Source organism: Perca flavescens, chromosome 19, assembly GCF_004354835.1.
Source record: "Perca flavescens isolate YP-PL-M2 chromosome 19, PFLA_1.0, whole genome shotgun sequence".
Lineage (NCBI taxonomy): Eukaryota > Metazoa > Chordata > Actinopteri > Perciformes > Percidae > Perca > Perca flavescens.
The window spans coordinates 4,548,835-4,565,959 of record NC_041349.1 but is presented as its reverse complement, the minus strand read 5'-3'; the positions used below and the strand labels follow the sequence as shown (position 1 = coordinate 4,565,959).

Below are 17,125 nucleotides of genomic sequence, written 5' to 3'. Positions count from 1 at the left end.
TGCCTTTTTATATTGCTTAAACCTGATTGGTGTGTCAACAATTTAGCACTAGTGTGTGTGCACACCTGGTGACTGTGTTTACTGTAACCAATTGGTTAATGGGTGTGTTCATTTGAAAGCCTTTGCTTTGAAATTGCAAGGAAATGACATCATGATACATTTCTGTGTCAAATGCATACAAGTGTGTTTAGTGTTTTGCAAATGACAAAAAAAGTGTGAAGCTGACAATGTGCTTACAGTTGTGCAAATCTAGGCCGGTGTTTTGCTCCTTGAGTGTAAGGTTTTGCTAATTGTGGGAAAGTTTTAATTTTAGTGTGTAAGCAATTGAAAAAAACTGTAAGCTATTCTAGATGGGCTTCTCTCATGGTCAATCCATGGTTGATCACATGATGAATAAGTGTGGCTCTGATCTCATCAGAGATGGCTCTTCTTTTTCTTCTTCCCTCCTCCTTGTTGTCGTCCTCCTCCTCCCCTTGCTCTCTGTCTATTGTTGGCATTCATTGTTCAAAACAGGTTATCTGACCTTAGATGTATAAGCCTATACTAAAGCAGTGATTGGTTAATGTTCAGTTAAGCATAATGTGTTTGCACATGTGAGGAGTGTGTGTGTGTGTGTGTGCCCTGGTTAATAAGTGTAGCATTTTGATTGGTTGTGTTTAGAAAAGGAATGCAACTCACTTCCTGTTAGACTTTTGTGTTTTAGGTAGAGAATTGTGTGTAAGTGTCTTGAAAAAAGTGTTTTATGCAAATTTTTATGGTTGTTTATCTGCCAGCTGCACGTGTGCAGTGTACACAGCTGGTTGACAGAAAGAGCCTGGAGGTGAACAGTTAGCAGGAACACTCTGAGTCCAGCAGAGGGCCACGTGCACTGTAGAGAGGTTCATATCTGTTCACAGGGTGGAGGGGAAGACAACATTGATTAATTACAGTATTGTTGCTCATATGTTTATTATATTAGTGCTCTATAAATATATTAAACCCAGGTTGAATAATCATGTTGTTATTATGTATTTTTTCAGACTTTAAATTCAAGTATAAAAAGTAAAGTCAATGAAGCATTTAGAGCTTACGAGGCATGAGTTGTTTTTCACTTCAGACATTTTGCAGTGGTCAACACTGTCACCAGTTTAAAGAGCAGTGGTGAACTTTACTGTATAATACACTGCAGCACTCAGTGTCCAGATTATCAGGTATTTGTTTGATGTATTTGATGATTAAAAACATGTATAACACTGCACAACAGTTATTTATTTCATAGGCCTACATATAACAAATCTAAATGTGTACATGAAACAACTCTTATCAATTTATTTCAGCCTTTTGAAGTTTGCCCTTGATTCACATGTCTCACAAAGTCCACAGAGAGGGCTGCAGCTTCCTGACTTTGTTTACACTTCAGATTGCCAAGCCCTGAACTTGACGTCATGTCCTCCCTCAGGCTGTGCAGCTCGCAGACCATACGAAACGTACCAACTATAGTGCAGTGTTGTGTAGAAACAAGACACACATCAAGTGAGGGAGAGAACAGGCACGGACGGGAATCAACACTCTCTCAGCTCTCATGGCTCCATTTCTGCTCCTGTTGTTTCTTCTGTCTGAAGCAGCTTCTGGTAAATATCAGCTTTGATAAGATTTATGTTTGTCGTACAGTATCTCTCTCTCTCTCTCTCTCTCTCTCTTTCTCTCTCTCTCTCTCTACTGTGTATATATATACATATATTCTCTGATATATATATATATATATATATATATATATATATATATATATACACAGTATATATACTGTGTATATATCACAGAATTTGGGTTTGTCATTAATAAGGATTATATTCAACTTTGTCAGCTACTGTAAATGTAGGAAAGTGATCGTACTGTTTCAGATTGTTTGACTTACTGCGCAGTTTTGAAAAAGGCTTATTGTCTAAATAAGGGAGGAACCAATCTGGGTCACAATTTATTTTCCCGTACATTAAAAAGACATAATTGGTTTCAAATTAGACTAAAATTCTAAAATTAGCCACACATAGGAAGAGAACTGTATCTTAAAATGTAGTGGCATATTAGTCTTTTTTCCCACTAATATAACTTATTAGAACGTCATTTGTACATCTTACAACGAAAATGGATAATTAATCCACATATTTTCATATTTGTATACAGGTTAACTACTGGTTGCGTAGGCTATGCAGTTCTTTTGTGTCTGATCGTTTAATGCTACAGCTGCTTGCCGCGTCGTCCCGCGTTTGCCTGTGAAGACAGAAGAGAGAATGTGTTACTTGCAGATTGGACGCGTTACAAGCGGTACAGAGGTGATGAATATTGTTACGGTTCTGAAATAAAACACAGAAACATGAATATCTGTGAGTTGTCACAGCAACATCATTTACGACTGTAAATGGTACTAATGTAGGTAATGTACCAATTACAGCATAATTTAGGCATTTGGCCTTTAATTAGGGTATAACTGATTGTGAAAAACAACATTATATTCTATGTTTTGGTCTAATTTGATACAATGTACGGCTTTGAGAGGGGGGTGTGACGTGCAATTAGCTGTGCAATGTGCAGGGTCACACCTGTGGACGCCTTTTATTATTCATTATTAATTAAAATGTTTCGTTATTGTTTTTCAGACAACCCTAACATAACAGTGCACCCTGGAGATAATGTTACTCTGAAATGTCATGCTGCTGGTCCCTCCATCACAGTTTTAAAGTGGATCAAACCTGACCTGGAGCCAGAGTACGTCCTCTTTTACAGAGGTAATAGGATGCAAACAGCCAACCAGAATAAAGAGTTTAAGGGCAGAGTGGAGCTGGTGGACAGAGATCTGAAGGAGGGAGACATGTCTTTAATTCTGAAGAATGTGAGCAGCATTCACAATGGAACATACGAGTGTCGAGTTAAAGACGGTGTTTCCAGACGCAAAAAGAGAGCAGCCGACATTAGCATGCTCAGAACCATCAGAACCATCCATCTGCAGGTTACAGAGCGAGGTGAGTGAGTCTCTCTCAGTGAGTTTTTCTGAGTATCAGGTTGTAGCTGCAGTTTCTAACATCAGAGAGGATGAAGACTGCTCCACTATCACACATTTACTGACTGTTTTATTTAACTTCAGGTTCCGAGGATGGGATCTCCTCTCCTGTCGGCCTCATCGTTGGACTGGTAGCAGGTGTTCTGATTCTTGTAGTTGTTGCAGTGGGTGGTGTCCTGATGTATAAAAGACGTAAGAACAAGAGATCAGGACAACCTGCTGATGATGCTGATGAAGCATCGGCCGTTCAGTTCATCTGACAACTCACAGAGCTCTTTACACCTGACTGTTTTCTCATGTGCTGTATGTCCAACATGATTCTCATTACTTCAGTGGGTGTGAGGTCATGTGAAAATCTGCTGTTTGATCTGTTTGCCCCCTTCGTGAATCACCACCTTATCGAGGTGGAGGGGTTTGCGTATCTGCATCTGGGATCTGTATCATCTGGAGCTCTGATGGTCCCAGAGGAGGGTCAGACTAAGAGTGATTCAAATAAATTGTCTATCTTTACCTTTCACATTCAGAGAAATTGAATATTTTACTCAGTTAAAAGTACTGTTGCTCTAAAGAAAATAAGTACTTTTACTTTTAACACATTTTCCTGAAGTAAAAACAAAATTACCAAATATTTGATACTTGAAAAATGTGCTCAGATAAATTAAAATGTAAGTCAGTAAAGATGTACTTCAACAGCAGAGATGTTCAGACAATATAAACTCAGCAGCAATACACAAAAAATGCTTTTCTCCAATAATGTAGTCAGCGCTGAGTACTTTTAACACATTGAAATGTCCGCAGACCGAGCACCCACCAAATATCTTATAATCAGGTGTAAATAGCTCTTCAACATGTCATCTGTTTGGGTGTCTGATTGAGTTGATTGCACATTTCTTTATAGAGTGAATTTTGCATTTTAGTTTTCTGCTCGGCCAAATAACTGTAATAACGTGTTGCCTGCTTAGAATGTTATATTTTAAGCTAATGATATAATATCAACTAACATTGAATGGTTTAAACTGAGGAGTTGATGACATTGTGAATATTGTTGTTATTGTCATTATAAAATCGTCTGATGTAGCTCGGAATATCTCAGGAGAACATAGAGGACCAGTCTGTCTCTAAATAAGACATTAAACTGGATTATTATTTACTAAGTAGAATTACAAAATGAAATGTTATAAAATGTGAACTATACCAAAGTGATGATCTTTGAAATCAGTTGATAATTATTTAATATGAATGAATGGATGAAATAATAATGATCAGAGACATGATGGAAGAGACATGATGGAAGTTGATAACTCAAATGTTTTTTAACCTTAATGGGCTTTAAACTGTTTTACTCATTTATCTTATTCCAATAAATACTTTATGTTGCTACATTTGGATCCTCAAGTTGTTTTTACTTTGATATTTATATATTCATTGTTGTGCACTTTTCTTACTTTGAACACAGCTAAAGCAGTTTAAATTATCAAAACTCATGTTGAAGTTTTATATGTGTTGAGACTGGGGGAAGGATGTGATCCTGACAGACTAAGATCTGAATCTGACTGAGGGTCTCTGGTCTCAGCTGAAGACACCTTTGTCCAACATGTCTCCAGGATTTCACAAACCCACTCTAACTTGTTTCATGCTTCTTGCAGTGAACGCAGTCAGGGCTGTGCGGACGGCGATATATCCCAACTGCTGCGTGAGCGACTGTGCGGAGAGTCTGCAAGATTTTGTAAAGACACAGACTTAATACTACAGACCCTAAGATAATAATTCAGTTCTCAGAGCTGCTCTACCTTTGACCCCAATCAGTATAAACGACTAGCTGTTTAACGGCAACCATGCGCGCTGACCATAAGAAACATGAAACCCGGCTTAAAGGTTGCTCAGCTCTCCAAACTATCATTTACAAAATAATCTGGTCTTGATTTAGAATGTGAAAATGATTCAGATAGAGTAAGTTTTGTTTCTGTAGAAGTGAAGCTGATGAACCTGTTGATACATATACTGTGATCTAGAAACACCCACCACGCCTGTGCTCTAGGGTAATCGCAGCAGAAGGAACACAACACACAGTTCAACTGACTCACCTGGGCGGTGTCCAAGTCCTGCTGATGCAAGTCTGATGTCGCTCAACCGGACCAACACACCTGTGCTCCAGGGAACCGGCCAGGTAAAACCACACAAAGGGACTCTATACCTGGGCCAAGCTCCCACTGAAAGTCATGGATAAACAAAAAGCCAAATTACTAAGCTTAATGAGCCCAATCTGTTGTTAAAAATAGTTGAACCTGGCCCAGGTCAATGTCTCTTTTTATAACAGGAAGTTCAAAGTGAAGTCTGATTTGTCTCTCTTTATATCTATTATAAAACAAAGATCATAAACCATAAGACTTTATTTCAGGTTTTGTTGACTTTTGAACACCCTCCTGCTTCTCAAACAGAAGAGAATTAAAGTCAATAATGTTCAACGTTTTTTGAACTGACTCCTCTAACTGACAGATGAGATTTAATCTGCAGGCGCCACATTTAGCCTGTCTGGGCCTGTCCCTGTAGTCAGATAACAAATTGGACGGTATTTAGTGGGTGGAGGGTGTGTTTTAAAATGGTTGAAAGCACATTTAACTACCTCCCCCATCCTCTCAGTCTGAGTCAGGATGTGGTTTCAGTTCCTCTTCAAAGGAAATGGTTTCAAATAGAAGCAGCTCTTTATCATCCAGTATGTCTGAACAGACTGTTGAAGTTTCACAGCAAACAACTACATTTACAGTTCAGTTCAATATCTGACTGGTTCTGTTGTTTAACTGAACTCAACACTAAATATGATCTATATAAGCAGATATTATGGCTATGATTCTCTCCTTTGTGTCTGTGGTTGACACAACACGAGGTCTCCCATGACACTAAAGTCCCGAGTGGTATTTCCCCAGCAGCAGCATTAGAATCATCACTACTAATCACTACTAAACAAAATGTTCCACCGCTACATTTCCTGAAGAGGATGGAGAGATAATGAGCAACCGAGAACGACCTCTATACGTTGTTAATTTTTTATGTCCTGATCAATTATCCATGAGGTCAGCTGTGTGTTCTCCATCAACACAAACACAGCAGCTGTTGACATGCAGTCTTTTATTCCAAGGAGCTGAGTCACCGTACAACAGCTGCATGGAAACAACCATCCTCACTGAGGAAGTGGTGCAGTCATCTCACGTCTAGACTACATAGATGGAATGCATCGAATTTTATTGTTCCCAAATTAGGAAATGACAGTGCCAAAGCAGCAAATATCACACATAGAATATACAAGAAATTATAAATGAAAAATAGGATAGTATACAAGGACAAATATAAAAAGTGCCAGGGTTAGGGTTAATGGTGACATTAATGGTAAGTAGCCTGTCTGGGTTAAACATAAGCTGCTATACTGTTAACATGTGGCTTATCTGTTCTGAGGAAAGGGTTTTTGGTTGCCAAGCTGTGGGTGAGTGACCTATACTGCTGCTCGCCTCCGCGGGGGCATTTCACATTTTTGTCACTGTGACATTCATCGCTGTGCTGTGTTCTACAGGTTTGGGACAAAGGCCGATCTGTGTAGATGTTTTGAGCCTTTTATCGCAGAGGTTTTTTGTATCTCGGGTCAGTAGAGAGAAGCGTGTTCCGATTAAACTGTTGCATGACACCAATGTTAAATGTATTCATTGTTGAGTCCATGCTGCCTTTTTCACCCAGGACAGAAACAGGTGATTTTCGGTTGTTGTACGGTATGGAACTGGGCCTGATTCCTTTGCTGCACCATAATATCATGTTAGAAAGAGACGCCAAGGGGTCCTGACCAAGAGGAGAGTATTTGACGAGTTAGTAGTGAGAATGTGCTCGGCAGGCAGGGGCGGGACGATGGCTGCATGTCTTCTCAGTTTTGTTTATTTATTTACATTGCTTATGTGTTGTTTTGAATATTGATTTGGTTGTTAAATATGAGTGTTATCCTCTGGCAGCCTACTCTCGTGTTCTCCCCTCTTTGGTCACTGCCTGAGAGCCACGTCGGGACACATTTTACCCCCATGTTAGAATCCACCTATTGTTAGTGGAAACTTGACCTCATCATTGTTTGTTGGTTGGTTCCTGCTGACTGTCCTTGTTTCAGTGGAACAGTTTGTTGTAGAAACAAGAGTAATCGAGCCGAATCACAACCTTGGAATTCTTTCTTTGTCCTGTAACCTGAAGTGATGATTAAAAAAATATTCATGGAAATAGTGTCACAGTAACCCAGAGCCCATTGTGTATCTTCACAATGTCATACATGTAATGAAGTAAAAAGTACCGAGTATTTCCCTCTGAGTAGAAGTAGAAAGTGGCATGAAAAGAACATATATACATAACAGTCCTTAATTCCTTATATTAATAACATATTAGCTCTGTCTTGGTTTTCGGGGGGGTTTTCAGAAAGCTTTCTATTTCTGTTATGAATTCTTGATGCACAGCTTCTGAGAATAGTGGTTGAAACAGGAAGTGGCTTGTTTAGGGGAACTAAAAGTCACAAACAGTATCTCTTTGTCTCAGTAAGTAATAAGGTACTTTATTTTAAACCAGGTTTGACTCAATTTGAAGAGAGTCAAACATGAACTATCTCGTAAATATCTATCTGACCTTGAGCAGCTTGTATAACCATAACCTCATACACATGGTGAGATCTTAATTCTTTACTGTCTCTCTCTCTCTTTACTGTCCCCCCCCTCACTGATTAACACTGCTTATCTTTCCCTGTCACTCGATGATAAAACAGTTTCAATTTCAAAATGTTGAGGCAAATTTCTTCAAAACTTCTTCAGCCTGAGCTCTGATCTGATCGGGAAATTCAAACATCAACAGTCTTGTTGCTTTAAGAGAGACACGTGATGTTGTTGTTCTCATTTTAGTTTCCTGTTCCAGGAAGTCTCTGGCGGTGAGCCCAGTCCCTGAGTCTGATCTTTATTTCCCTTATATGGCATCAGGCTGCAGCAGCAGGCCCTCACTAAGGAAAGACCCAGAGTGTGTGGAGCTTTAGACTCTAGAGAGAACTAGTCCTCTTGTTTTTATTTCAAAGTTGATATCTGTCTGAACTCATCAGCTGAGCTGCTCTGCTGCACACAGAGATGAGTCTGCCACATTAAATCTCCCAACATCCAATAAAATCCTTCATAATAAAAACCTGACCAACATGTTTTGGGGTAGGACACCATTTGACTGTTTACCCTGACCTCAGGCATCGCTCACCCTAGACAGATCAGCCAGACCAGACCTGTCTCTGATACTCTCCTCCTCCCTCACTGATAAACATGCTGTAACGTGATAATAGGACTCAGTCATTTGAATTCCAAATGCTGATACAAGGTTTATCAGCTTGAACTCAGATCTCAAACTTGATATTCACACAAGAAACATGATGTTCCTAGTTTAATTAGATTCAATTCCATTTTATTTATAGTATATCAAATCATAACAAGAGTTGTTTCAAGACACTTTCCAGATAGAGTAGGTCGACCACACTCTATAATTTATAAAGACCCTACCATTCCAGTAATTCACCCGAGAGCAGTTAGTGCGACATCGATGTTGCTTCAGGGCGTTTTCTGGCTGAGAGCCAAGTCACACAACGCCTATTAAACGAGTTGTATAACTAATGTCACTGGAATGATTCACAGAAAACAAAACCGATAGTGCTTAAATTCAGGGTTTTTTACTCCAAGTCATTCTGCAGTTTAAAGAAGAGCTGACTATAAAGTAGATAAGGCAGTAATAGTTCAGTTAGAGCAGGAGAGGAAGAAGCAGCCATCTTTACTGATCAGACACACACACACACACACACAGAGCACTGACTGACCTCAGTCTACTTTATTAACTCTTTCCTCTCTGCACCGTCACACTATTTATACTCTTGTTACGCTACAGAAACACTTTGACTTGTTTGTTGGTCATTTTTACTTTTTTATATGTGTTATATACATGCAGATATATTTGGTTCCTAATAGTTAAATGTGTATGTGTATGTCTCTCTGTGTTCAGCTTTATGTCAGACTCTGTCTTCCTGTAAACACATTTTCCTAGAATGGTGAAGACATGTCCCGCCTTACTCTGCCTCTGATTGGCTTAACCTGGTATTCTCACCCTAACCCTAACCAATCTCACTCCTCATGCCTACATGTAAACAATCCTACCCAGAAAGGCAACAAGCACTATCCTGTCACCATCCTGGGAAACCAAACCAAGGAAGAGGAACCAAATGTATTCCTGCAAAGTGGTCTGAGTGTAAGTCAGAGTCTTTGTATGTGCATTCACATATTTAAAAGTTTAAAATAATTTAAAAGAATCTACACCCAGTAACTCACTGCTGCCTCACTGTAGTCATAATCTTCAAATTAAAGCATGCAGTCATCCCCTTCATGACTTCAGTCTCCTCAACAACACTGGATGCAAAAAGGGAAATACGGCTGTTATCAAACGGAAAAGAAGCCCGACAGACAATAGCGGACCGACTGAATACGTATGGATTTAAAGAAATCTAGGCCTATTAGTCACTCCACGTTTTAATTGCTTTAATATGCTTGTTTTATGTGTTGGTTTTATTGCTGTATCTGTTTTTATGCGCTAAATGTGCTGGTTTTAGTGTAAAGTGTCTTTGAGTAGCCTGTAAAGCACTATATAAATAAATAAAAATAATTCTTGTTCCTGGGAAATTTATAAGGACTAGGCTTGATTTCAAAGCTTATTCATAATGCGACAATATGTTTTACAACCATATGCACAGATCTCCATAAGCTATATCTAATTCTAAATATCTTTCTACAATTAATGTTCATACAGAACAAGCATGACTGGACAAAAACTAGAAAAAAAGTGACTTCAATACACACTGTAAGCATATCTGTAAAACAATGTAGCCTGTTATTATTCATGTTTTTTTATTCTCACTCCCAAGATGACAATGACAGCCCCAAAATGAAATGATTAAGAAGCTTTGTGGCATTCCGCCGCATTCTCACTCCCATTTGGTAAAAAAGGACATTTGATCAGGTGCCATTGTCGTCGTTATTGATGTTAAAAGTCTCCTTTTAGAGTCCGCTGCGCGGTGTGGGAGGATGCACGGGGGCACATTTCACGGGGACAGCAGCGGAGGAAACGCCCATTTCCTCGTCCAACTTTTTACCATTACCATCTCAACAACTGCAGTAGTAGGATTTAAATCAAACTCGTGACAGCAATAGTGACAAGTAATGCATGTTAATAAAAGCAGAACACATTCAGAAGACAACGGAATAACTGTTAAACACGTTTATTTCGGATCAGAGCGTCAGCTGATTTAACTCATCAGACTCCAGGATTATTCTTAGCCTGCCTGTTAGCCTGCTCTGGACCAGGCTAGCCCCAAAGAATAAATCTCCATGGTTACTTGGCTGGGTTTAATTCAACCTGCTTTTGTGCAACCAAGTCAAAGCTAAATTCATCCAGGATAACCTGAATATCCCGGCTTAATCCCTTATCCTGGTTTTGTGCAATACCCCTCTGATCCAAGAAACACAGAAACATGTTTACTTGCAAACAAACTGCTGATCTGATAGAAAACAGATCCACTGAACTGTATGAAACATATAAATTAACTCTTTTCACATATTGATGCATTAATGCAGTTCTGTTTCTGTCTGTCCACTGGGTCTTTTGTCCCTCTAGTGGTGGAGCTGATTTGATTACCCTGCTGACTTCCCGTAAATGAAAGCCTTTCCAGTGAAATGCTCCTCTGGAGAACAGGGTGAAAGCTGCCTCCTGCTGGCTGTCTGACTCCATTACATCATGCTTTCTTTCTTCTCAAGGCCTCAGCACATGACAGGCTAAATGTGCACATCATCAGTCAGTGATTGGCTCACAGAGAACAAACAGCATTTCTCCCCCAAAAATAAAGACTCATATATGATAAATCAAACATGTTATTGTTGCACATTGTAAACAAATAATGGCTTCTTTTTAAAAAGCTTTTAATTTGAAATACCTCAAATAAATAACACTTAAACAACAGGCAGACACACACAACATATCATGAAGTAAATCATGTCTATGAAGAGGGCCAGTTAGTCTGGATCAACGGAAGTACATCTCCAGGATAAAGCCTGACATCCTGATCTGTGTGTTGCTGTTCTCAACTCCCTTCATTACAGAAAACAACAACCTTCAAGCTACTCGCTGAAAAAGTCAAGTTTAGAAAAACGTTTGGATGGTGCAACAAGTCAGGCCTGTTTGGTTCTTTCAGGGATTGATTGTAAAGATTTACCAAGAATATGTTTAGGGCATTTCCTCTCTAACTGGGACATTTTGGGAGCGATTGGTGGGATTGCTGTGGACGAAGTTCACTCGGAGATACACTGGTAAGAGATAATGAGGTTGAACCATGTATCTTTACAATTAACACATTTCTTCTTGCTTTGACACAAAATGCATTCAGTTAACACACATTTAAAATGCTTGAACTTCTTTTACACACAAGCTCCACCAAGACCAAAACAATGGATCTTTACTGCCGAATTTACAAATGCTTTCACACTGTATGTCAGAACAGACAACATCATGTTCTAAACCTAACGTATAGGCTAAAGTCAAAGTGAACAGCTGTTCACATTGTAAATTGAAACTCAAACATATTCCCTGGATTTTATACATGCATTTATTGAGAAACAGCTGATTGAAGTTAGGCAAATAGATCAATCACAGCTGATTCCCTTCTAGGAAACACACTCAGGTGTTGAGGTTCTTTCAACCACATGATCATATGGTAGTAGAGTAAAAGAGGAACTATTTGAACTGTAGATGAACACAGAAAATAAGAAAAATGCCTTCACGAGGGAGAGGAAGAGGAGTACCAGGACAATTCTGTCTCTGTCTCCTTTTTTTTCATAAACTATACATTGTATAAAGCTACTCTGAGATGTGTCAATAATTTTTTCTATTGAATCTCTTCAGCAAAAGAAACAAAATGGTGGCCGGGTTGGGTCAGTGGATAGAGCAGGCGCACATATACTTGGAGGTTTATGCCTCGACCCAGAGGTCCAGGGTTCAAATCCGACTTGTGACGATTTCCTGCATGTCTGCATGTGTTCAAACTCTAAAAACAGCACACAGACAGACACCACAGAGAAGGGACCATACCTGCAAGAGAACGGGGATGGGGACTCGGGGCAGAGACAGACAGAAGGACGACGACAACAACAAAGAGACAGCCAGCCGAACAACAGCAATAAACAGCTGATATAAGAAAACAACTGAGGGAAAATGACAAAGAGGAACATTCAAGCAAAATAACAGCCTCAATTTTGGAAAGACAAAAAAAGTCCAGGGTGCTCAGGAAGTTCAATCAAATATTTGAAGGTGCTCGTTGGGGTCGGGACTTCAATTGAGTGTAGAGAAAAAGAAAAATCCAAGGCACTCTTCTTCAAAATTATTTAAAAAGCCTTTACTTTACCGGCTAGAAGAGTGCCTTGGATTTTTCTTTTTCTCAACAACCTAAATTTGTTTGTGTTTGTGTCTTTAAGTGTGTCTGTGTGTATGTGTGTGCGTCTATGGGTGAGTGTATGTGTGTGTCTATGTGTGTGTGTGTGTCTATGGGCGAGTGTATGTGTCTGTGTGTGTCTATGTGTGGGTCAATGTGTGTTTGTGTGTGTGTGTGTGTGTGTCGCTAGTGGCTCTATAAAAATGGCGAATAGCGAGGGAGAGAGTGGGTAACCCTGCCTAGTACCCCTCTGAAGACTAAAGCTGGGAGAAGTAAGATCATTTGTCCTGACAGAAGCTCTTGGGGAACTGTACAAGATTTCATTTTTAATCCAGTCTATGAAGGAGTTTCCAAATCCAAATGTATGTAAAGTAGAGTGAAGTGTAAAGTGAATAGAAATTTCCAATCAAATGCTTTCTCTACATCTAAAGAAACAACCATAGGTCCCAAGTTATGAATAGTGGCGTAGTCTATTACATTAATTAGCCTGCGTGTATTATCAGTAGAGTGCCTGCCCTTAATAAATCCTGTTTGGTCGGGGTGAATTATACAAGGAGTGATCTTCTCTAGCCTTCTTGCTAGGGCTTTGCAGATGATTTTAAGATATAATAAGTGATATTGGGCGATAACTGGATGAGAGTGTGGGATCTTTGTCTGGCTTAAGGAGCAGGCTGATATGAGCAGAGTTCATTGTTGGGTTAGGCAACATGCAACTTCCCCTAATTTGCATTACCATCCTATAGAATGAGGGCGCAAGGGGCTTTATTCGGCATATGCAAGAGGGCTTCATGGAGTTCAGCCATTGAAACGGGTAAATCCAGAAGTCTGATCTGTTCATCATCTAACCTTGGCAATTCTAAATTGTTCAAAAATGCATCGATTTTAGAGCTAGATGGATCAATTTGTGATTATAAGTTATAAGTTTTTATAAAAATCTCTGAATGCATTATTTATTTCTTCTGTCAGTCAAATTTCCAGCTGAGTCCTTTAAAGAGGAAATTGTTATTTTTTTCCTTATTCAATCGAGTACTGTACTTATAAGTACTTTATTTTCACCCCACATTCTACTTCTACTCCACGGCATTTATATGTAAGCTTTAGTTACTTTACAAATTAATATTGTTACACACAACACATTCGAAGAGTTCATTATCATCATACAACTTGTGTATAATGATGTCCCCACCTTACCTAATGCTTTAGTTGATGTTCATGCATGAGGTCATGAATGAGAGGCTATGAACTCATGTCAATTCCTGATGATTCATAAGATATAAAGGAATGAAGTAATGCACAAATCATTAATTAATGCATGTATTCATAATTCATGTACCCTTGCCGTAAAGTGTTACCATAACTTTAGTTCAAGCCTGTGACAGCAGTTCCAAATAATTTGTTTAGTGCCATGCAACGAAAAATACCTCTTCACAAAGTTTTTCACAAGTTCAGTGGGTGCATTTTCCAAAAGAATGCTTTATTCTGAAAAATAAAGTTGGTCCCACACAAAACTTACTCAATGTCTTTAAGTATTATTTCTTATTTATTTTCCTATCTTATAGATAGTTCATGAATATTAACTGAGATATCAAATTATGTTGTGAGCAGTAGGCCTACGTGTGCTGTTGGCAAAGTTGTGTCTAATCTGTCTGAGTCTGTCTGACCTGAGCTGGCACACGTTCACGTTAAAAAACGTGTGCGTGCACGAGCACTACGGTCACGCGCAAAGTGTCCTGGTTTTACTTCTGGGAAGTCTGACAGACCGACATTAGTGGACCAGAGTTCGGCTGTAACACGGAGGATTACCCTGCAGTATGGATCTGTTCTCTGGGGATTATAATGTCGACAAAGACGGACAGAGGGATCCGGGAACCGCGTTGGGTGACGGGGGAAAGCTCGGCGGCTCCTCCGGTGGTGTGCCGAAAATCGCTTTCAGCGGTCTGTACAGATACATTTATCCGAGAAAGGGTGACTGTGAGGCGGATACAGAGCACCGCGGGGGGACGGTCCTTTCACCGGCTGTTGCAATCAAATTTTCTACATTTGGATACACTTTTATGCACCAATTCACGGTGGAAATATACCTTTATTTAGGATATGGGAAGAAAAAGAACACAGGTGACATTCATAATATATCAAAAATATAATGGAAAGTAGCTATGTTGTTGCGTGTCATTGGACATTTTAAGTGAAAAATCCTGGAACTTTCTTTAGTGGGTATACTACGTACATCACGTAGACCACACCACTGCTTTTATGCACCAAAACGACTAGTTAAAGTAAAACAGAAGATTAGGCAGAATGGGGGATACCTCCAGCCCGACACCGGCAGAGACGGACAGATGGATCCGGACATCGCGCTCGGTGGCGGGGGAAAGCTCCGCGGCTCCTCCGGCAGCAACAACCAGGAAGAAGGGACACCATGAGAGGGTGCGGAACCGCGTAATGTTTGACATCGTAGTTAAAGACCGAGAGATTAGGACGCTTTGACTTTATGACTTTAACTTGTTTTAATGTGTAAGTTTAACCCTCCTGTTGTCTACTTGTCAAATTTGACCCATTTTCAAAGTTTCTACATCAGAACATTTGGGTTTCTTTTGCCCAAAAGTAACACGGAAGGTTCCATGAAACGCTCTTCACAAGTCAAATTAAGGATCAGTTTACTACTTTCATTTTTGGTGTTTTATTTAATTTTATAGAATTATTCTGACTTCACTTTGACAGTCTGTAAGTATCCATCAACGTTCCTCAGATCTTAAATATTAGTCAAAATGATGAATACGTTCAAATACGAAAAGTGCTACAAAAACGTTGTAGAGACAAAGTGGCAAAATTATTGACAAAAGTGATGGAAGGACAACACAAGGTTTAAAAGCACTCGGACTTGTCTTGTTGCGTGGTTGCATGCACATATACCGGTAGTATTTGGATAAAAGAATCACATGAATATATAGGAATATACATAAGCCTAATATATAGGAATATACAGAAGCCTAATATATAGAAATATACTAGCCTATGTTGTTTCTGCTGCCCCAACATGGCAAGGCATATTTATTTATTGAGCATATTTCAGCAGCAAGACCATTCAAGAAAGACATTTAAAAACAAGAGAATATAGAATATAAAAACAAGCTGAAGTAGAATAAGAAGAAAAGTGACAATGCAGTGTGGGAAATTAAATATATATTTTTTATGGCCAGATGTGTATATTTATGACCTTTAAGTAATAAACATCTCTCTGATCTTAACCATTTCTAATTCAACAGTTTAGACTCAGAGACACGTGTCACCACAGGGACCAGATCTGCGTTTTCTAGGTTTTTTTCCTCCATATTATTTATTTCTGCTTTGTTATTTATTTATTTATATTTGTTGTTGATAATGCTCGCCCGATTACTGTTTGTTTTATTCTCTTGAATATGACTTTTGGATTGCGAATAACGGAATGTAATAGGACATGACGGCATGTCCCGCCCCTTCTCTGCCTCTGATTGGCTGTTTTTTGTTGTTTTCTTTGGTTGGCTTTGACAGGTTTAGGTCGGAGGAGGATTGGCTAGGGCTCAACGTGAGCTGAAAGGTGACAAGGGGAACTTCCTTTTTCTTCTTGAAAACTACAACATCTGTTTCCAAGTTTCAACATTGACCATGTTGTCTTCCACTGTCCTGTGTCTCCTGCTCCTCCGGACACTTTCTGCCTCTGAAGGTAAGGTGTGTGTGTGTGTGTGTGTGTGTGTGTGTGTGTGTGTGTGTGTGTGTGTGTGTTTAGGCCTATTTTAGGGGTGTTGAAGCTACCCTAAAATGTTCCTATGGCTCCCTAAATAATAATAAGAACAACAATAACAATTAGATTTTTGTTTTAGAGTGTAGTCTGTATCACCATCTACGGTGAATCAATCTTCATTCACCATTCATCTGTGTGTGTCGGTGTGTAGGCAGAGTTAGAGGCTCACACATACACACACTCACACACACAGTGAGTCACTGAAAACTAAATGTCATAGGGTCCCTGTTAATGCTATTGTACCCGTGTATCCTTCTATTCATTGAGCAGATAGATATTCTAGGATATTTCAGCAGAGAGAGAGAGAAGCAGGAGATTGGCAGGTCTGTTGGTTCTGAGGGAGCCGGTGTGATTGAGGTCAGTAGTGGTCTACAGGTCTAAGGAGATGTGGGCTGTTTGGTTGTCTTCTAACAATAGGCACTTGTTGGCAGGTCTAGGCACTAAGGCATAGCCTAAACTAAATGATTTCATTATATTTATTATATATGCTAGCAATATTCTGACCAACTTAACTTTCTGCATTCATTGGCTGTGATAAATTAAACAAGTATGTACTGTATATGTTGCCTAAATGTAGGTTAGGCTTAACATGAGCATATGCCCACAGATCCTATATACAGTAACCGTTACTCCAAATCTTTTATTCCTTCCGCCATCAGGTTATTATATTTAGACAGTAGCCACTTAAAATAGTATCCGTATCAATAGCTTACATGATAAAGTATGCAGTGATGCATATTCTTTTTCTTTTTCTTTTACTGATATTTGTTATATTTAAGGAAAATGACGAAGCAACTGCAGC

At 39.3% G+C, this 17,125-nt stretch overlaps 3 protein-coding genes across 5 annotated transcripts in view; all 3 read left to right on the top strand.

Moving 5' to 3' along the window:
• LOC114546120 (low affinity immunoglobulin gamma Fc region receptor II-like) overlaps positions 1-17,125 on the top strand; it is a 1,096,214-nt gene that overhangs the window by 302,406 nt on the left and 776,683 nt on the right. The window lies entirely within an intron of this gene.
• Positions 1,469-4,416, top strand: LOC114545255 (butyrophilin subfamily 2 member A2-like). The gene is made up of 3 exons (XM_028563549.1): positions 1,469-1,610; positions 2,634-2,996; positions 3,119-4,416. The coding sequence occupies exons 1-3, from the start codon at positions 1,562-1,564 to the stop codon at positions 3,292-3,294; spliced, it is 588 nt and encodes a 195-aa protein (XP_028419350.1). The 5' UTR covers positions 1,469-1,561; the 3' UTR covers positions 3,295-4,416.
• The window catches only part of LOC114545250 (coxsackievirus and adenovirus receptor-like), a 10,509-nt gene continuing 7,661 nt past the window's right edge, over positions 14,278-17,125 (top strand). The window contains exons 1-2 of one of the 3 annotated variants that reach the window (XM_028563542.1): positions 14,278-14,657; positions 16,074-16,245. In XM_028563542.1, the coding sequence (XP_028419343.1) occupies positions 16,188-16,245 (58 nt within the window). In that variant the 5' untranslated portion in view covers positions 14,278-14,657; positions 16,074-16,187. Of the gene's footprint in view, positions 15,057-16,073; positions 16,246-17,125 lie in introns of all 3 variants that reach the window. The other 2 variants (XM_028563540.1, XM_028563541.1) reach the window with 2 other exon arrangements.

What these genes read in the sequence shown, in the direction of transcription:
- LOC114545255 (XM_028563549.1), top strand. Translation starts at nt 1,562, where the DNA reads ATGGCTCCATTTCTGCTCCTGTTGTTTCTTCTGTCTGAAGCAGCTTCT. An exon ending in TCTGTCTGAAGCAGCTTCTG is followed by an intron (nt 1,611 to 2,633) that starts GTAAATATCAGC and finishes ATTGTTTTTCAG; the next exon opens with ACAACCCTAACATAACAGTG. An exon ending in TCTGCAGGTTACAGAGCGAG is followed by an intron (nt 2,997 to 3,118) that starts GTGAGTGAGTCT and finishes ATTTAACTTCAG; the next exon opens with GTTCCGAGGATGGGATCTCC.